General features: G+C 40.7%; 1 protein-coding gene across 6 annotated transcripts in view; it reads left to right on the top strand.

The window, feature by feature from the left end:
* Positions 1 to 21460, top strand: part of AGBL1 (AGBL carboxypeptidase 1) — an 867141-nt gene that overhangs the window by 200004 nt on the left and 645677 nt on the right. For 5 of the 6 annotated variants that reach the window (XM_081550442.1, XM_081550439.1, XM_081550438.1 and 2 more), the window contains one exon: positions 11096 to 11249. In XM_081550442.1, coding sequence (XP_081406568.1) covers positions 11096 to 11249 — 154 coding nt within the window. Of the gene's footprint in view, positions 1 to 11095; positions 11258 to 21460 lie in introns of those variants that run through there. The other variant, XM_081550444.1, reaches the window with a different exon arrangement.

Genomic DNA, 21460 nt, shown 5'->3' with positions numbered 1-21460 from the left:
TAATTTAGGAGCCACTGAGGTCAAGTTGGGGATAATTTCATATTGATGAGGAAAAAAAATTAAGAAAAGAAGATCTTGGAAGATGGTCTCATCTTCCATCAACTGATCTCTGTGAGAAGAAGAGAAAGGTCTTGTTCATTGATGCTTATTGGCTTGTTACTTAGCTTATTGACTGAATCTCTTCCTGTTTGGGAAGTTTGAGGAGAGTTAATGAGAAAAAGAGACAGGAAAAGAGATAGCTTTTCATTCCTTTTAAATGAGTAGAACAGAGTAAGAAAGACAATTTGTTACTTGAAGTGAAAAACGTATATACTCGATTTTAGGTTTTACATTTCCAATAATGCATGGGCTTTGTCCTCTTCAGGTTTAAGACGGTAACTGACTCTGTGACTTCTTTTAAAAGGCTCTTTCTCCCATCATGGACAGAATGAGTTCATTCTGTAATGCACACTAGTCATTTTTATTTTTGGACATGTCCTAAGGAGAAACAGTTTTCTTCTAACAGATCAGTGATAAATTAAATGTGGATGATACCCCAAGGGTGGAATTAGCTGTATTTTACTTGGGGGTTATGCTGAGAGGTGGAAAATATAGTTCTATGTGGAATTCACAATTGGTAAATCTCTTGTAATATGGATTATGCTTAACAATTATAGACATTTTTAAAGCAGGGTACATGTGTGTTGAATATTTTTCAACATGAACCTTAAAAATTTTATTATTCTCTTATAATGAGAGAATTAGTATTTATTGGGTTCTTTCAAACTGATGTCTTCCAGATGCTTGCCAGGAATTCTGTTGGATAATCATCTCAATTATAGTATTAAAATAATGCTAAAAGAAAGAAATACAATATTATTACCATTACGAAGGCAACAAAAGACCTGTTTAATCATCCATCTCAAGCTTTCTCAATAATTGCAATGATTGTTAATGTGTTGTTTGCAATACTTGTTAAAGTATGTGGTTCATGTTTTGGATTGCCTGTAGGTAGCCAGGACTATTGGCATCCCAAGAGAGTTTCTGATGGACATTTTAGAGAGTAAGAAAGTGGAATCTCACTGAGAACTTATAACGATATGAGCTGGCAAGAGAGAAAAAACAAAGTGATCAGAAATAGGATGGATGTGTTGGGAGAGCTTGTGGCTTTTAAAGAGCAGAGTAGGGTTTTTCACCCGACATATATACTCCCTGTGTTAGTAACCATCAGCAAGGTAGCCTGCTGAGGTCAAATGAAGTCCTTTATGGGAATTTTAAGGGAGGAGCCGATGAAGCCTTATCTTTAGAGATAAAATGGAGGGTAGTGTAGCAAGTGAAAGGGAAGGGACAGGGAGAAAGGAAGGGATAAAGAAAGTGTTGAGAATTAGAATGCCATATTCACAATATCTTATAAAGAGCTCACATTTAAAACATGTCAAATGGGAAGTATTGACTTACATGTGGTAGATCAAAGATGCAGTGAGCAAGTCATAAATCAGTGTTGTCATTTAATCAATCGACAGACACCTATCTTTGTATGGGCCAAAAGAAAGGACAGACACCAGTAAAGCATCCTGATGTTGAGGAGTTGGACACGAAAGGCCGTTCTGAAGGAGCTGAGGTGTGCATGGGTGGTGAAGTCGTTGACCACAGGGATCCCTGAATTACAGGGTTTTGAGCACAATGGAAGAGCAAGCTTTGGAGTCAGAATGGCCTGGATTAGGGTCTAAGCTCTGTGTTTTCTTGCAGTGTGGTCACGGGCAAGCTATTTAACTTTTCTCAGCCTCAGTTTTCTCACCTGTGAATTGGAACCATTGAAGTGGTTCTTCTATGGGTTATCAAGATTACATGACTTGATACATGCCAAGTGTCAGCCAAGTGTCTACAACTAGTAAACAGTATTAGATAGTGACCTTAGAGCATTTATTCTGGTTTTTATGATGGTGGGTGATCATTTTCTCTGTTGAACTGATTGAAAGATACCCATTCCACAATATATAATAAAATTAAAATTATGCAATAACAAAATCCCAGTAAAGGACCAAAAAGAAATAAATATAGAACCTACTGATAGTTTTCTTAGGGTAGTGGATTATAATTATTTTTTATTTACTCTCTTATCCAATCTGGAGTAGGAAATGGCAACCCACTCCAGTATTCTTGCCTGGAAAATTCCATGGACAGAGGAGCCTGGTGGGCTAAGTCCACAGGCTCACAAAGAGTTGAGCACAACTGAACGTGGCACAGCAGCAGCTTTTATCCAAATCATCAGCAATATAACTTTGTCTCTTTTTAATGGAAAAAGGATTAAAATCACCCTTTCTTTATAATCAGCAAATCCGTGCATACATATCTGGGGTGAGCTTTATTCTGAATTAGGGGGATAGGAGGTACAGCTGTTTAGGGGCTAACAATGGGATATGAATGATTTTTGAGTGTGTAGTGGTTCTTACTGGAGAAGGCAATGGCCCCCCACTCCAGGAATCTTGCCTGGAAAATCCCATGGACAGAGGAGCCTGGTAGGCTGCAGTCCATGGGGTCGCTAAGAGTTGGACACGACTGAGCGACTTCACTTTCACTTTTTACTTTCATGCATTGGAGACGGAAATGGCAACCCACTCCAATGTTCTTGCCTGGAGAATCCCAGGGATGGGGGAGCCTGGTGGGCTGCCGTCTATGGGGTCGCACAGAGTCGGACGCGACTGAAGCGACTTAGCAGCAGTAGCAGCAGCAGTGGTTCTTACTTCATTAGTAGCTATCAGCTGGGTAACCTGCTGAGATTGAGTGAAGTCTTTTATGGAAGTTTTAAGGGAGTATCTGATAAAACAAAGTGGGCAGAAGATGCCTGTTGAGAGGCAACCATGAGGCTGCAGACTAAGTTATCAGCCTGAAGTCTTTCCTGGGTAGGGAGGATTTTATTTTAGGAAGACAACCTCTCTGGAGGTTTCCATAATTGCCTTGAACTCTTTCCCATTTTCACAAAGAAGCCCACCCCTGTGGCTTCCACGGGGCTGCTATTACAGTTGTTTGTTGGCACATGCATTCAGAAGCCCTGCTTCTCTCATCAGTGATGCCAACAATAGTTAATTAGGCTTGGCCTCGCTGGACCTGAGATGGGAACATTTACCTAAGACTCATTTCCAGGAGAATGATACAAAGCCATTGTTTGCGAAAGGAAACCAACAGCAGTTTATAATTGGTTTACTTCTGGAAGACTTCGGTGTGACTGGGGCTTGAATAATGCATTGAACACAGAGGTGTTAAACATGTTCCGTGGCAGGTGGAATGGTCAAAGGGACAAAGAGTTCATTGAGGGACACAGGGAGATGACTGCATGAGCAATTACAGAAAATGGGCTTAAGCTAAAGGTTGTTAGGCATTTGTTGAGCTGTAATATTAGTAATCATGAAAAATGTTATAGTGAAAAAATTAACAAAGAACTCATAGGAGAAGGAAACTTTTAAACTTTGCTTCCTTCATTAAGGTGACAGTGTTTTAAAGGATAGTGTACATGAACACAAGATACTTTCTTTTTTTTATCCTTTTTTCTCCTATATCTAATTGTGTTTGATGACTTCTGTAGGCTAATCTGCTTCCAAACCTTCTTTCAGTATCTAATTTATAAAATCTAGATTTTATTTTGTTTCCCCAAGTTTGAGGGCAGAAGGAGAAGAGGGCGACAGAGGATGAGATGATTGGATGACATCATCAATTCAATGGACGTGAGTTTGAGCAAACTCTGGAAAACAGTGAAGGGTAGGGAAGCCTGGCGGAGAAGGCAACGGCACCCCACTCCAGTACTCTTGCCTGGAAAATCCCACGGATGGACGAGCCTGGTAGGCTGCAGTCCATGGGGTCGCTAAAAGTCGGACACGACCGAGCGACTTCACTTTCACTTTTCACTTTCATGCATTGGAGAAGGAAATGGCAACCCACTCCAGTGTTCTTGCCCGGAGAATCCCAGGGACGGCGGAGCCTGGTGGGCTTCCGTCTATGGGGTCGCACAGAGTCGGACACGACTGAAGCGACTTAGCAGCAGCAGCGGGGAGGCCTGGAGTGCTGCAGTCCATGGGTTCACAAAGAGTCAGACATGACTGAGTGACTGAATAACAACAACCTCAAGATTTGACAAAAAGAACTATGGCCTGTTTGTATTGAGTTGGCCAAAAGGTTCATTCAGGTTGTTCTGTAAGATGTTATGGAAAACCTGAAAGAAGTTTTTGGCCAGCCTAATAACTTTGTGATATCAAAGAAATGATGGCCAGTACTTTTCTGGAGAAGGGTCTCTATTTCTCCCCCATCACCCCCACAGGTCAAGAATCCTTGTAGCCATAATAAATGAGAAACAAATAGCTTTGATGGCAAAAACAAGGCAACAGACAAAACAAAGCAAAAACCCTCATAGAAACAATTCAGCAGACAGTGATTCCCAAAACACATGCTACAACACTCCAGGGTCCCAAGATCTTTAGAGGAAAAGGGTTCAAGGGTCACATAAATTCTTGAAGCCCTATTGGCTAGTTTTTCTTCTAAGAGTTTGTAATGTGTATTTGCGTGTTAAAGAGTCTGAACAGTTCTGCAGTCATGAAAATGTTTTCATTTTGTTTAACTCACCATGCCTCAGGCACTTTGGATCTCCCGCTCTCCACACTTCAGCATTTAGTAACATCCTGCTGATTATATTTTGGGAAATGTTTCAGGAAAAGGTATAGATTTCCAAGTTTGGGGGCCTGGAATCTTGATGGTAGCTGTGAGGCAGAGTTCAACTCAGTTGAGATTTCAATAATAATATTGGGACAACTTTCACCCAGATATGTGTGAAAGTGATTAAAATAATTTGTTTATGATCACAGACTATCACTAAATCCAGGGTGATATTGACTCTTTAGGAAGGTGCTGAAATGTCCTTTTACCAGGGTGGCTGAGATGTGGCTGACATTGTGATGGGGTCATTTTTGTCCTTGTCTATGTCTTTCCTCCTGGGATGGCAAATGGACACTTCTTCGATCAGGGCTGTAATTACACTGATTTAATATTGACTTTCTTTTTAATATATGAATTTCTTCTTTAGGAGGATTTTTTTTTTATTCCTGAAATGGTTAGTTGTTCAGTTATGTCCGACTCTTTGCAACCCTATGGACTGTAGCCTGCCAGGCTCCTCTGTCCGTGGGACTCCAGGCAAGAATACTGGAGTGGGTAGCCAGTCCCTCCTCTGGGGGAGCTTCTCAACCCAGGGATAGAATCTGGGTCTCCTGCATTGCAAGCAGATTCTTTACTGTCTGAACCATCAGGGAATTTCTTAATCGTTTTATATTTGCTGATTTTAAAACCACTTTTACTTAAGTCTCATTTCATCTAACTGTTAGAAAATGTGGTTTGTACAATTTTTGCTTTTAAAAAAATTTTAGTGAATTTTTTATAGTCTTGCATATGATTAATTTTATTACAGTTCCATGAACATTTGAGAAAAAAGTAAAGGATGCTGTCTGTAAAGACAGTTTGACATATATCTATGAAAAACAATATTGTTCAAATACTCTGTATCGTTTTTTTTTTGCAATTGATATATTCAAGGCTGATGTGCTGTTTTAAAGTCTCCCACTCCTAGTACAGTTTTTTCCCCTTTTGCCATTTTGCCGTTGTATATTTCAGTTCTGCATTATTTAATTCTTGAGATTTATGAGTCTTTTATGTTCTTTGTGAATCATGCCCTTTATCAAAATATGATTTTTAAATCCCATTTGATGCACTTTTCTCGAATATGACTTTGTTATATATTACTGTTGCCAGGCCCACTTTAATTTATGTTTGGTTATCCATTTAGTTTCAATATTTCTCTTTTAAAATATTTTAGTTGAGTCAAATAGAATAAAAGATAATTTAGGAATGTTCTTCATACACATCATGGGTCTTTTTTTTCCCTTCTCTTTTAAAGTTCCTTTTATATACAATAGGCAGTGGGATTTTGAAAAGCTAATCTGAAAGTTTCTGTCATTTAATAATGCTGTTTAGCCTATTTATACTTAAAACAATTTTCGGTGTAGCGTCTGTCATTTTCGTTTTGTACTTTCCATGCTTCATTGCTTTTCTTTCTTTCTCTCTCTCCCCCTTGTCCCCGTCCATCCCTTCCTCCCTCCCTCTTCCTTTCTTCTTTCCTTTTTCCCCTCCTTCCCCACTTCTTCTTTTCCTCATTTCTTCCTTTTATTTCTTCCTTTCTCTCTTTCTTGCTTTCTGTTTTATGCAACATGAAGTGACCATATTTTCTTTGATTTTTTTTCCTACAGTGTTTATAATTCTACTAGTGTTTCCCTTTCAGTTCTTAAAAAAATTAAATATACATATGTCTATGAATGCTAACAGCTGAAATTGAGTGTTTCTTGTATGACAGACACTTCTTACACACAGTAAATGACTAAATTATAGCAACCACTGAATGACATGGGTAATGCCATTTTATATACACTTTATGGAGAAACAAAGAGGTTAAGTATAGAATTTACACAATTTTTCTAGAATCCACAACCAAACTTAGAACCCAGGCTGTTTGACTCAGAGCCTACATGGTTAGTCATCTTGCTATACTGCCTTTCCATTTTTAAGAATTAAATAATAATACTATGTCCATGTAAGTTGAAAAGTGAATATTTTGCTTTACTTTATACTTCACTTACACATTTCTTTTTAATTTCATTTTAGAACCAGATCATGAGATTAACATTTGATGATGTTTTCTCCATAAAGAACTATTTTTTATGTTTGTATTATGTAGTAACTGTGTTTTCCAATAATCATCTAAATGAACCTTGTTTAACTGGACTGTCCTTTTATATCATTCTTTAGTTTGAATTTGGGCAGCTAAAATTTGTCTTCAAGTTATTATAAGGATGAGGTGATATGTTTTCTGAGCTCTTGCATAGCTGAGCATATATGAGAAGAAATTTGTGAGTAAAAACTTGGCTGGTTATAGGTTTGCTATATATTGTACTTTCAAGAGCTAAGCAGTACTACATTTCCTCTGACGTTTAGCACTGCAGAAGGAATTGTGACCCAAGCATAACTTTTTGCATATATATATATGTATATATATATATTTACATAAAGAGGTTTATCTCTACACACACACACACACTTACTTTTAAAAATAACTTTAATTGTATGGTGCAACCCTCATCCTGCTCAACAAGGAGAAGTGATGTTGGGTTTAGATTGGTGATCGAACACGTAAGTCTAGGCTTCACCTGGAACCAAATGGACACATCCTTGAGAAAGGCAGGCAATAGTACAGCGCGCGTGGAAGGGCCTCTGTGAAAGTCTGGACTCTCAGGCACAGCTTTCTGGGCCCGAGTCAGTCTTTGCCAGGGAAGTGTGTGGTCATGAGAGATGAAGCTGAGCTCAGCTTAGAAGAGGCATCCGTTCTGGGTTTTCTTCAGCTTTCATACTTGGCTGTTTATATAGGGCCTTTGTAACTAGTGTGTGCACCGTGTGCGTGCGTGCAGAGTTAGCTAGCCTCCTTGTCTCCTCAGGGGGTGAGACTACCTCCCAATCCCCATTGCAGGTGCTTCACAGCAATACCTGGTATTCATCATCACTTGACAAACAATAGGAAGAATGAAGTACAAAGGTTTGGTCAGATATATGGGCCTTAGGTGAATTCTCCTTTTGAACCTGAGGTAGCCATGGTCCTTATAAGTCCTTTTCTTAGTATTGTGTCAAATGCTGGCTCTCAGAAATACCACCTGTTTCTAAGACAGACCAAAGATATTGCTTACCTTGGTGTGGTAGAATAATGGCCCCGGCCCAAGATGTTCATTTTCTAATCCCTGAAACCTTAAAGGATGCTGCTTTATGTGGCCCAAAGGACTTTGTAGATGTGATTAAGTTAAACCTCTTGAGATGGGAAGATTATGTCAAACTGTTAGATTGGATCCAGTGTAATCACTAGGGTCCTTAACCATGAACCACTGAGATGGAAGAGTCCGAGTCAGAGAAGGAGATTTATCCATGAAAACCAAGATAGGAATGATGTGATTGCTTCCTTTGAATGTAAGAGGAGCACACCATGGGACAAAGAATGTAGCTGCCCTTCAGAAGCTAGAAAAGGCAAGGAAGTTACTTTCTAGAACTTCCAAGAGGAGTGCAGTCCTGCCAACACCTTGATTTTTGCACAGTAAAACCCATTTTGTGCTTTTGACCTCCAGAACTGTAATATAGTAAATTTGTGTTGTCTCCAATCAGTAAATTTGTGGTAATTTGTTACAGAAGTGATAGGAAACTAACATATTTGATAAGGGAGAATGTGACAAGAGTCTTGATAGTGTCTCAAGGGAGGAAGGGCAAACCTGGGGTATTTATTAAGATTTTAAAGTTTTGTTAAGTTCAGGTATTTTAATGTAGGGCTTGATTAACGTTGGGTAAAGATCATGATATAATGGTTTAAGGCTGGTGGACACTGTAAGGCAAGAATCTTGAGGAGAGGGGTAGTCAAGTCTTAGCTGCAGTATGCTGGATCTTCATTGTGTCATGCATTATCTTTTGTTGTGGCTCATGGATTCTCTAATCATGGCCCACAGGCTTAGTTGCTCTGTGGCATGTAGGATCTTAGTTCCCAGACCAGGGAGAGGACCTGCATCCCCTGCATTGCCAGGCAGATTCTTCACCACTGGGCCACCAGGGAAGTCCCCAGTTGATTTTTCTATTGAAGAGTTGTTGAGATGTTCCTGAAAACTTATCGATTTATGAAAAGTAAATTTATTTGTAATTTCTGTTTTCCCAGGCAAGTGTTTCCTAGGGCAGTAAACTTGCGTTGATGCAGACAGAGAGTAGTAACAAAGTCATACTAATCCAGACAGTAGGCTGTGTGGAGGCAGATGATTTGGGATCAAGGAAGATGTGATTCAGGGTCAAATTTCCAGGTATACTTGAAGCTATAGGAAAGGCCACAGAATCCCTGGTCATCTTTTCTTTCCTTGGGACTTCTTTTTCCTTGTAAGTCTGACATTTATTCAATAGAGTACAAGTGGAATTTAGTCCATTCCTACCCAGATGCTAGGATTTCTACTTCGTTTAGAAAATTCTTTTTCTTATTGCCCAGTGTATTGGTTTTGTATTGCTGCCATAACAAATTATCACAAATTTGGTAGCTTAAACAATTAAAAAAAATCTTATAGCTCTTATGGTGAGAAGTTCAATATGAGTAAAAATCACTGGGCAAAAGTCAACCTGAAAAGATACATGCATCCCAATGTTGATTACAGCATTGTTTATAATAGCAAAGACATGGAAGCAGCCTAAATGGCAATCAACAGAGGAACAGATAAAGAATATATGATACATATATATTATGGAATATTACTCAGCCATTAAAAAGAATGAATAATGCCATTAGCAGCAACATGGATGGACCTAGAGACTTTCATACTGAGTGATGCAAGTCAGAGAAGGACAAACATCATATGACATCCCTTATATGTGGAATCTAAAAAGAAATGATACAAATGAACTTAGAAAATGGAAACAAACTCATAGACTTAGAGAACAAACTTATGGTTGCCAGGGAGAAGGGATAATTAGGGCGTTTTGGATGGACATGTACACACTGCTGTATTTAAAATGGGTAACCAACAAGGACCTACTGTCTAGCACAGGAAACTCTGGTCAGTGTTATGTGCCAACCTGGATGGGAGGGGAGTTTGGGGGAGACGGATACATGTATGTGTATGGCTGAGTCCCTTCGCTGTTCACAGCCTTTGCTGAAACTATCACAATATTGTTAATTGGCTATACTCCAATGCAAAATAAAAAGTTTTTCTTTTTTTTTTTTTTTTTAAAAAAATCAGTGTATTGGATCTGTATTCCTTCTGGAGTATAGTGGAGGAGAATCCATTTCCTTGCCTCTGCTGGCTTTTAGAAGACATCACATTCCTCAACTTTTGACCTCTTCCCTTCATCTTCAAAGCCAGCATGGAAACCTGAGTTCTTTGCATGTGGTTCTGGTTCTTTGTGGCTGGGGAAAGTTCTCTGCTTTTAAGCATTTGTGATTATATATATTAATAGTTTGGCCCCAACTGGTTAACGCAGGATCATCTCCCCATCTCAAATAGACTTAAATCTTAAATATATCTGCAAAGTCCCTTTTGCCTTGCAAGGTAACATATTGTCAAGGTCTGAAGTTTGGGGCATGGACATCCTTTGCTGTTGTTTAGTTGCTAAGTTGTGTCTGACTCTCCATGACCCTATGGTCTGTAGCCCACCAGGCTCCTCTGTCCATGGGGTTTCCCAGGCAAGAATACTGGAGTGGGTTGCCATTTATTTCTCCAGGGAATTTTCACAACCTAGAGATTGAACCCACATCTCCTGCTTTGGCAAGTGAATACTTTCCCACTGAGACACCAGGGAAGCCCAAAGGTAGGGTAGGGTAGGGTAGGGAAAATCATTTTCTCTGGATCGGTTGCTTTCTGTTTTCCCTCCAGATGCTCCCAGCCCTCCTTGTATTGCTTAAATCTAGTCATGTGCACGACTGAAGCTCTGTCTCACGTTCCCAAGCGTCTTGCGTGTACTCTGTCTTCATGATAACCACGTTCTTTGCATGTCACTGTCATGGGAGAGTGCTGTGTGCCCCTCCTCTTTTGCTGTCAGTGCAGCTTGAAATCAGATACTCTGTTGTGCAGACACAGGCAGGAATGATGTGTCCTATTCAGCCTCACTGAACTTCTTCCAGGGAGCAGGAACAGTCCTGCTTCTAAATGACTTGATGCCCTGTGTCAGGCAGATTTGTTTGTTTTAGTTGCTAAGTCCTGTCCAACTTTTTTTGTGACACCATGGACCATAGCCTGCCAGGCTCCTCTGTCCATGAGATTTCCAAGCCTGGAATACTGAAGTGGGTTGCCATTGCCTTCTCCAGGGGATTTTCCCAATCCAGAGACTGAACCTATGTCTCCTGCATTGGCAGGAAGATTCTTTACCCCTGACCCACCTGGAATCCCCTGTTGGGCAGATTAGGTTAACAAAAATACTTCTAAACTTCCAGGAGTTAGAGGAATATAAGCTTTGTTGCTGCTTTCACCTATTGTTATTATCAAAAATATTAAAATACACTTTTCTTTCATTTCTGCCCCAGACTCACCTTGACATTCTGGAAAAAAGCGTGAACCGCCAGCAGGTCTACTTCCGACAGGAGGTTCTCTGCCAGACGCTAGGAGGGAATTCCTGTCCATTGGTGACCATCACAGCCATGCCGGAGTCTAACAGTGCTGACCACCTGGAGAAGTTCCGTGAGTAAACACATACCTTCTTTGAAGATTTGGTGGTGACGGTGGTCGGGGAAGTCCTCTTAGTCTTGGAAGCCCTCTGTCCCTTTGAGGTCAAAAATTCCACAAAAGGTTGGGAACTGGTCTACCTTTGTAGAAATACACGGCAACTCTTCTTGCTTTGTTTTGTTGGTCAGTTGCTAAGTCATGTCCAACTCTTTGTGACCCCTTGGACTGTAGCACGCCGGGTTTCCCTGTCCTTCACCATCCCCCAGAATTTGCTCAAACTCATGTCCACTGAGTCTGGGACGCCATCCAACCATCTCATCCTCTGTCATCCCCTTTCCTCCTGCCCTCAATCTTTCCCAGCATCAGGGTCTTTTCCATTGAGTTGGCTCTTCACATCAGGTGGCCAAAGTATTGGAGCTTAAATATCAGTGTTGCTCTGTTATCATAGGGAGAAAAAAATTAATTGCATATTGTCAGAGAGATGAAATGACTTGTTGAAATTGAGAGCAGTTTAAAAGTGACAGTCAGTTCTCCTAAAACAGAACCAGAACTGGAAAATGAATCAACATTTTCCGACCTCTAATCCAGGGACTTTTCTCACCACACTCATTGCTGGTCAGTCACAGTTTGGAAATAAAAGAAGCTCAGTCTTGGAGAGCTGGCTGAATAAGTCCCTGAATGACCTCAATACAGTTTGGATCTGAAGAACTAAAAGTGTGGAGGAGGCTTTAGCCAAGATTTGTAAAACCAAACCAAAACACACAGATACACACAGCACCCATTTCATGTTAGAATCCTGAGCACAAATGTGATTTTCTTTGTAACCCACCAGCTTTTAAAGTTGGCTCGTGGCATAGTTTTCAACCTCAGACAAAGGCAAGGAAAACCAAACAGAATGAGGCATGCTTTGCAATATGGAAAAGTTTGGGAGATGAAAGAAAAGGCTGGGGAATAAAAATCCAGCTAATTTATCCCCTAAAGAGGCAGCCTTACCTGATGAAGTGCTAACTGCGTTCAGGTGAATCTTTGGTGGATAGGAAATGTAATTTCTCACACCCCATCAGCATCTGACAATGAATGCTTAACTGTCTGGCTAATCAACAACTGATTATCCCATCTGAATTAATAAGGCCATAACATGCTTTAATGAATAATAAGGGATTTTCCAAAAGTTCTCTTATGTGGTTCATGCATTTAAGAGCAGTTTCTCTAACAGTTACCACTTTCTTCCCTTGCAGATGAGCAGTTCATGGAAGTTAGAGACAGTAATCCTTCCAGGGCAACCTTCAGAGAGCAATTATTTATTTAAGAAAGTGGATCTACATATGTCTGCATTTTGCAGGCTCAGGTTATAAATAGGAGCTGAGCGGTACCCAATGTGTAATTATAACATAGAGCTGCCTCTGCTCTTGCATCTTTATTTACACTGACAATGATACTTTTGTTGATATTATAACCACAGAGATCATTCTTCCTTTAAGGAAAGGACTTGAAATACAGTGCTTGCTTGCTCAGTCACTGCAGTTGTGTCTGACTCTTTGAGACCCTATGGACTGTAGCCCATCAGGCTCTTCTATCCATGGAATTCTCCAGGCAAGAATACTGGAGTGGGTTACCATTTCCTTCTCCAGGGGATCTTCCTGACCCAGGGATCAAACCCGTGTCTCTTATGCCTCCTGCACTGGCAGGCAGGTTCTTTACCACTAGTGCCACTGACATACAGTAAAAGCCCCTAAATAATTTGACACTTAAAAATAGTTCAGTTAAAAAAAGAGAAAATATTTCTTATCACATGTTCATATGAATCAAAGGAGGCTCATTTCTGCTTGGGATCTAATGCTGGTAGTAATACACAAATACTATTGTTGGGGGGGGCGGTGGCTGGAAGCAGGACCTTGGTCCTTGTCTTCTTTGAACAACTAATTCAACAGAGACCGATATTGTGAAACAGATAAAGTGTTTATTAAAATCAAAGTACATGTGGAGGAAATGGCAACCCACTCCAGTTTTCTTTTTTTTTTTTTTTTTTTACTTTTTATAATTATTTTTTTATTGAAGGATAATTATTTTACAGAAGTTAGTTGTTTTCTGTCAAACCTCAACATGAATCAGCCATAGGTATACATATATCCCCCCTCCATTTTGAAACTCCCTCCCATCTCCCTCCCCATTCCACCCCTCTAGGTTGATACAGATCCCCTGTTTGAGTTTCCTGAGCCATACAGCAAATTCATGTTGGCTATCTATATTACATATGGTAATGTAAGTTTCCATGTTACTCTTTTACATCTCACCCTCTCCTCCCCTCTCTCCATGTCCGTAAGTCTAGTCTCTATGTTTTTTCACTGTTGCCCTGTAAATAAATTCTTCATTACCATTTTTCTAGATTCTGTATATGTGTGTTAGGATATGATATTTATTCATCTTTCTCTTTCTGACTCAGTTCACTCTGTATAATAGGTTCTAGGTTCATCCACCTCATCAGAACTGACTCAAATCCGTTCATTTTTATGGCTGAGTAATATTCCATTGTGTATATGTAGCACAACTTCTTTATCCATTCATCTGTTGATGTACGTCTAGGCTTTCATGCATGTTCTAGCTTTTGTGAATAGTGCTGCAATGAACAATGGGATACATGTGTCTTTTTCAGTTTTGGTTTCCTCAGGGTATATGCCTAGGAATGGGATTGCTGGGTCATATGGTGATTTTATTCCTAAGTTTATAAGGAATCTCCATATGGTCTTCCATAGTGGCTGTATCAATTGACATTCCCACCAACAGTGCAAGAGTGTTCCCTTTTCTCCACACCCTCTCCAGCATTTGTTTGTAGACTTTTTGATGATGGCCATTCTGATCAGTATGAGGTGATATCTCATTGTGGTTTTGATTTGCATTTCTCTAATAATGAGCGATGCTGAGCATCTTTTCATGTGCTTCTGTACAGCAAAAGAAACTATAAGCAAGGAGAAAAGACAACCTTCAGAATGGGAGGAAGTAATAGCAAATGAAATAGCTGACAAAGGATTAATTTCCAAAACATACAAGCACTCCAGTATTCTTGCCTGGGAAATCCCATGGACAGAGGAGCCTGGTGGGGTATAGTTCATGGGGTCACAAAGAGTTGGAGACAACTGAGTGACCAAGTACACAGCCTGCATGGAAGAGCACACGGGCGAATTCTCAGAGTGAACTCCTCCTAGTAAGCGTGGTTTAGATCGCTTATATGGGGGCAGGCTTCTGTGTTTGTCTCTGGCCAGTCATCTTGCTTGGGCCCATGTCTGGCCTGACTCAGGATCCTTCCCGGTGGTGCACGCATCTCTCAAGCAAGATGAATTCCAGCGTGAAGGTTTCTGGGGGGTTTGGCAGGACATATGAAAACAATATATGGTCACTTTGTCTTTCACCCAATCAGGGCCAATGCTCCTGTTGCTATTTTGTCTCAAAGTGTCCTCAGGAGATGGGATGCAGCTGCTCAGCCTGGTGCCCACCTATCTCCTACATCACTCTCATGCATCTTTATAGTTTTCTCTCCTAAACATGTGCTAGCATGTCAGCTGTTGTTCATCTCAAGATGGGCAGGCGTTGAGAGGACCCAGAAATGAATGATGTTCATCTTCTTCGGGCATCATTAACTTGGAAGTGGCAACCGTTGAACTGAGTCTTGAGGAGAAAAGACCCATAGGGGCTGTCTTTACAGGTGTGTCAAGTGGGCATTTGCACAGATCCCATGCTTAGAAGGGCTTCAAACTTTGCTTAATGCTCTTCAGTCACCAACTTGAAAATCTTAAGAAAAAAGTTTTGAAAAGGGCTTTGCATTTTCTCTAAGTCTATTTGGATTTATTTATTTGGCTGTGTTGGGTCTCTGCTGCCTTTTGTTGTGGGGCGCGTGCTCAGTTCTTGTGGCATGTGGGCTTAGTTGTCCTATGACATGTGGGATGTTAGTTATGTGACCAGGGACTGAACCCATGTTCCTGGCATTGGAATGCAGATTCTTAATGACTGGACCAGCAGGGGAGTCCCTGCATTTTCATTGTGCAATGGACCCTCATGTTGAGTAGCTGGTCCTGGGCCTACTCTAAGTTCATATAGCTGAAAAATGAAAAGGCTAATGTACAAATGAGGTAAGTGGGGCTCAGGGAAGTTAAATATCACAGTCAGTGGTGGTGCCTGATTTCTGATTTTCTTTTTCTGACTCCTGGCTGCATATGCACAATAAATGCGCTAACACAGTCATCAGAACCGGTGTTCAACATCACCATTCAGGCTCCACTCTGTGATCCAGAGGTTCCACTTTCCCCTCTTCTATGTCCTCACACTATTGGAAGCTAGTTTAGTTGTTAAAGCAACTCACACTAAATTGACCACAAGTAAATGCATTATCCTCTTCCTTCTCACAGTGAATTTTATTTTCCTCTCCTAACCCAATGTAAACATTTTCATGGTGGACGTTTGAGGCACTGTGGCAGGAAGGAAAGAAGGAAGGAAGATTTAGAACCCTCCAGACCCTTCAGATCCCGGCACGGTGCTGAGATTGCATGACCTGGGCCTCAGTGCTGGAAACATAGTCCCTGATGGGTTGCAGAAACAACAATTTGTTTAGCAGCTTTCAATATATACAGGAGCACAGGTCTTTATTGTAAAAGAGCAGAATTTGAACATCACTTACCCTCCAAAACACAATACCATGCCTGTAAATCAGAATTAAAACAACTTCCTTTGAACTGCAGTGTGTCGCACTGTTTTAGGACAAGAAAATAGCCAAGGAACCAGTAGCTCTAGACTCTTCCTGCCTCCAGGCTTCAATTATCTTACCTGCTTCCTCCCTCCTTGGGTCACCAGCTTCAGTCTGCAATTGTGTTTAAATGTGATGTGGCTGGTTTCAAATTCAGTGGCTACCTCTCATCCCTCATAATGAGGTTTTCTGCACTGAAAGACTTTATTTCTACTGAGCAGGATTATCACTTCAGTCTTATTTTAGAAGTTCAAGAAATGAGAGCATGGGGGCCCAGGGAGAAATCCCCCCACTGGAGACTAGTTCCCTGATAGTCTGACCTAAAGTCCTGGACGAGGGGCTTGTTGAGAACAATTTATTGGTTACTTTTAATCCTTCCTTGACTCTGGGCTCCAGAGAGTCTTTCCCGGAAGGATTCATTTGCTTTGATTTATTTTTTAAAAGCATTTTTTAAAAAAGATATTTTCTTAGAAACATTTAGCTTTACTTTCCTGATAAATATAATTTTGGTTCAGTAGTAGCCAGATTTAGGAGACATAAGTTCGATCTCTGGATCAAGAAGATTCCCCTGGAGAAGGAAATGGCAACCCACTCCAGTATTCTTGTCTGAGAAATCCTATGGACAGAGGAGCCTGGCGGGCTACAGTCTGTGGGGTCACAGAGGCAGACATGACTTAGTGACTGAACAACAAGTAGCCAGATTTGCCTGGTATATGTTTTATCTCTCTCCCGAGAATTGAGGGTGAGTGACTTCTCACAATGGTCCCAAGAGTGAAGGCTCATTTTATACTTGGAGGTCTAAGCCTCAGAGCCAAAATGCTGGCAGTTCCCCAAGAGCAGAGTCACTGTCCACCCTTTCAGTGGGACAGTGAACAGGGAAGTTCTCCGAGAAATTCTCGTTGAGGCCATGTGGAAGAGATTGACTTTAAAAGAAATGGAGAATAAAAGGGAGCTGCTACAAAAAGGATAAATGACTCATTCTAGCATCAGAGACTCTCAGTGGATAAGGCATAGAGGAATTAGGCAGTCTGGGCTCTTCTTAACTGGTAGGATTCCAGAGGTCAAAGGAACCCTGGATGTTTGGGATGTGTAGAGCACAGAGCCAGTGAAGAGTGCAGAGTCTAACAGGGTGGGATAAAGGCTCTGACAGGTTGAAATAGAAGGTGTTGGATGAGCTGGTCTGGAGATAGGTTTGATAGGCAAGATCTATCCCAGACATGGATTCGGGTACTTTCTGAGACTACTCTCCATTGGTTAGTGATCTTCTGGCATAATTACGCTTAGACTAGTTAAATCCTTCCACACGTTGTGTGTTAGCAGATATTCCAAGTAAAGAGTTGAGAAGTCATATTTTCTTTAGTTTGTGTATGGTAAGTCCCCTACATATGAATGAGTACTATTCTAAGAGCGTGTTCATAAGTCCAACAAAGTTAGCCTAGGTACCCAACTAACACAGTCAGCTATATAGTACTGTGAAAGTGAAAGTGTTGGTTGCTCAGTCGCTCTTTGTGGTCTCCATGGTCTATAGCCACCAGGCTCCTCTGTCCATGGGATTCCCCAGGCAAGAATACTGGAGTGGGTTGTCATTTCCTACTTCAGGGGATCTTCCTGACCCAAGGATTGAATCCAGATCTCCTGCATCTCCTGCATTGGCAGGCAGATTCTTTACCACCTGAACCACCAGGAAAGTCCAAAAATACTGGAGAGAGTAGCCATTCTTCTCCAGGGATCTTCTCAAACTCAGGTCTCCTGCATTGCAGGCAAATTCTTTACCATCTGAGCCACCAGGGAAGCCCATTTAGTACTGCACTATATATAACACATTAAAAATACTGTATAAATAATACATAAAATACAAACACAAAAAAATTAACATTTTTAATCTTACAGTACAGAACCTTGAAAAGTACAGGAATACCAGCTACATAAGCATTACTTTTTTGCTTCCAGACATCCTGGGCTTGAAATAAAGATACTGTACTACTGTCCTTTAGGAGCCTCCCAGGTGGCACTAGTGCTGATTCTTTTCCCCTTTGGACATCTCTCCATCTACGCCCCCGAGCTGCGTTGTCTTGACTCTCCTCAAGAAGAACCTGAGAGGGATTTGAGAATTTTCCAAGGGAGAATGACATTCTCTTGTTAGAAGTCATCCTCCAAGCGAACAGTGACTGACTGACTCACGGACTGGTGAGAAGATGAGAAACAGCAGAGGTGAACGGAAGGGGGGCAGATCTGCTATTTCTGCCCTTGGAGACACCTCTACCTGGCATTTATTATAACCTGAAAGAGCAGAGTTTACCCTTCTGTGTGTGGAGGTGAGGTGATCTCACAGGTCTGCCGTAGACTTGACGGCTCACACATTGTTCTTTCCGGGCGGCCTGAGGTGGCAGAACAAGAGACTGTGTTTGCCACTGTTAAAGAATACCTTTCTTTTGTTGTTTCTCTTAAAAATATTAGTACAAGAGCAATGTTCTATTCAGCCTGCCATTATGCTAAAAGCTTTTTCTTGGAAGACAATAGCTGTTCTCAGGAAAAAAAGATTTACATGGGGTCCCCAGGGTGTAATGAGCTACCACACAGCACCTGCCTCCGGTTGGGAGTTGTCACTTGTAAGTGGTTTTAAATTAGAACGGAGTGGAAAAAATACACAGTTACAGAATTCCCCTTTTGGCTTCTTTACAAATCATTTTCCATCCTCTCTGGCCTTTGTCTCTTCCTGAGACACCTGATCAGGTATGAAGAACAGAACTTTCCAATGAGGAGGGTGTGAAGTGACAGTAGGGGTCCAAGGAAAACAGAAACCTGAAGTGGAAACCTCTCCCTCTTGGAAATTTCTTTCAGTTTTGTCCCTCATCCCTCCTGGATGCTTGTGGGGCTGAGTATTGCTAAGGTATCACTGAATTTTAGAGCTTCAGCATCCGTAGACTGTGGAGTCCAGATTCCTCCATTGCTAGTGAGGGATTGAAGGTCAGATGCACAAACTGACCTGTGTTGGTCTCCCAGCTGGTTGATGGCAGATGGGGTTTGAAACTAAAGACCTCTCGTCTCCTGATTAAATTAAGTGCTTTTCTCTCTAATTCTTCTTTTTTTTTTTTTGGTAATGCATTGCTGTTGACAAATATTAGAACTAAAAAATGAACTACAAGAGTATGAAAAACTTCTCTGTATGGAAGTTTTTAATAGAAAAAAGTTAGCAATACTGAACTGTAACCTTTTCTTGTCTTATGATTTCCATCTTTTCAGGCAACCAGGGCTAGGAACCATTGTAGATATCAGGAAGATAGAGATGAATAGGACGTGATTCTAGTCTTTGAGACACTCTTGATAAGCATTGTGTTTGTGCGTATGTGTGTGACTTATGTAAACAAGTCATTATGATACAGAAGTTATACGAGAACAAAGTTCAGTGGAAGCCCAGAAAAGAGAGCCTTTTTCTTCTTGGTAAAATCAAAGGGGGACTGGTTCTCAGGAGGGACAGCTTTGTAAATCCCATGTGCGTGACGATCCTGTATTGACACAGCTTTGCTTTTAAAGACATCTCAGTGGACAATCCCAAAACTATTTAAAGAACTGTTTAAATCTTTCTTGAGAAGACATGAAAAGGGGAGTATATAAAACGCATGCAAATCGTCGTAAATTCATCTTTCTTCATCTTTCTTACTGTTACCAATCTACACGTACAAATAGTGGTTCACAATAATCCCATCTTTTCCCAGTACAAACCTTTAAAACTATGACATTTAGATCAGTTAAGTATCTCCTATCTACTTCCCATTTTGGTCCAGTCACTCTAAGAAAAGGAAGGCGAAGAATTCTTTCTCCTTCCAAGGCTGTCTGGAGGGAGTGGGAAAAACTACAAAATCTTACAGTTGAGTAGTTTTGCTTATACCCAATCACGCAGTTTACTCTTACAGAGCTTTTACGTATCATTTTGTCCTTATAGTTCCTTTGTCTATAATGATAAAACTGAGATTCAATGTCAGTGCCGTTGGATCTGTGTCTTGAACTCAGACTATTGTGTGCAGAGACATGGAGGTGTGTCTTTTCAAGCAGGAAAATAGCTTTTGTAGAGACACGGAGGTCTGGGAATAATCGCTGTGAACATCTCAGTATGCCAGGACTACAGGATGGTGGATTGAGTATGGGATCAGAAAATAAGATGTGAAAGGTAAATTGGGCTGAGTTCAAAAGCATACCTTATTTTTCATATTAGTTTCTCCTGAAGGCAATGATGAGCTAATAGGATGCTGTTAAAAGCAAACAAATGACAAGATCAGATTCGTTTTGGAGGAAGATCTTGTGGAAGTAATGTAGGGGATGGAGGAGGAAATGGCAACCCACTCCAGTATTCTTGCCCGGGAAATTCCGTGGACGGAGGACCCTGGAGGGCTACAGTCCCTGGGTCACAAAGAGTCAGACCCAACTGAGCACACACAATGCAGGGAAGTCTGGAATGTGAACATGGTGACACGCCGCCCAGCACAGAGAAGTTCGTAAGCACTTAGACCCTAGAGTCAGACTCACTGGGGTCCTAGTCTTGACTCTGCCGTTTATTAGCTTCATGAGCTTGGAAAATATGTTTCAACACTCCATGCCGAGGTTTCTCCATCTATAAATTGCAGATGACAACAGTACCTTCTTTACGGGGCAATCTGAAGCTTGTAAAAGGACTTAGAGCATGGTACACAGTATTCAAGAAAAAATAACGATTGTTACTCCTCTACCTGGTTGATGGGATACCCAGGGAAGAGAAGTCTATGGAAATGGGAGGGGAGGGTCTGAATTTAGGAGTATGTCTAAGTTAGGAGTGAGAGGTCTTGGTGATTAACAGAGAGTAGGGATAAAGAAGAAGGAGTTGAACTATTTCTCCTTTGGGTGATGGGCACACAGTTTAATACCAATAGAAGAATACTTGAGAGAATAAGACTGTTGTGAATGGATATTGAGTTCGGTTTTGGAAATATTCATTTGCAGAGGCCTGCAAATTATATAACTCAGGTTAAACATGATTATAAAGCCAATATGCTACAAAATATAATCTATTTCAGAGGGAAATAAAACAAAGTTTGCATTACCTGAATAATTTTCTCAATTAGCAAGGATACTAAAAGTTGACTTTATGTGGTTACTGAAGCAGAAGCACGTAATATATTTCATCAGAATCAATGCCCAAACTGTTCTATCCTGTAAATATGTTCACAAGATTTAACAGTTTATATCTTTTTAAGGTAACTAACGGTTTACAGAATGTTTATATGTGATTAACTGTTCTTCACAATGGCTCTGTGAGGTAAAGAAAAAAAAAAATTACACTTGAGGTTTCCATTTTTAGCTGATAAAATTGAGGCCCTAAAAAGTCATGTGCTTAGTAAGAGCTGGAGCTCAAATTTATCCCCAAATGCTCTGATTCCTAAGCCCCATAGCCCTAATTCCATATTCTATGATCTTTCAGTTCTTTAGTCATGAGAGAAAATCCTTTATCTTTGAGGTG

Source organism: Giraffa tippelskirchi, chromosome 12 (genome assembly GCF_054371585.1).
Source record: "Giraffa tippelskirchi isolate mGirTip1 chromosome 12, T2T-mGirTip1v1.2.pri, whole genome shotgun sequence".
Taxonomy (NCBI): Eukaryota; Metazoa; Chordata; class Mammalia; order Artiodactyla; family Giraffidae; genus Giraffa; species Giraffa tippelskirchi.
The sequence above is the reverse complement of the archived record's forward strand: the minus strand, read 5'-3'. Positions and strand labels throughout refer to the sequence as shown.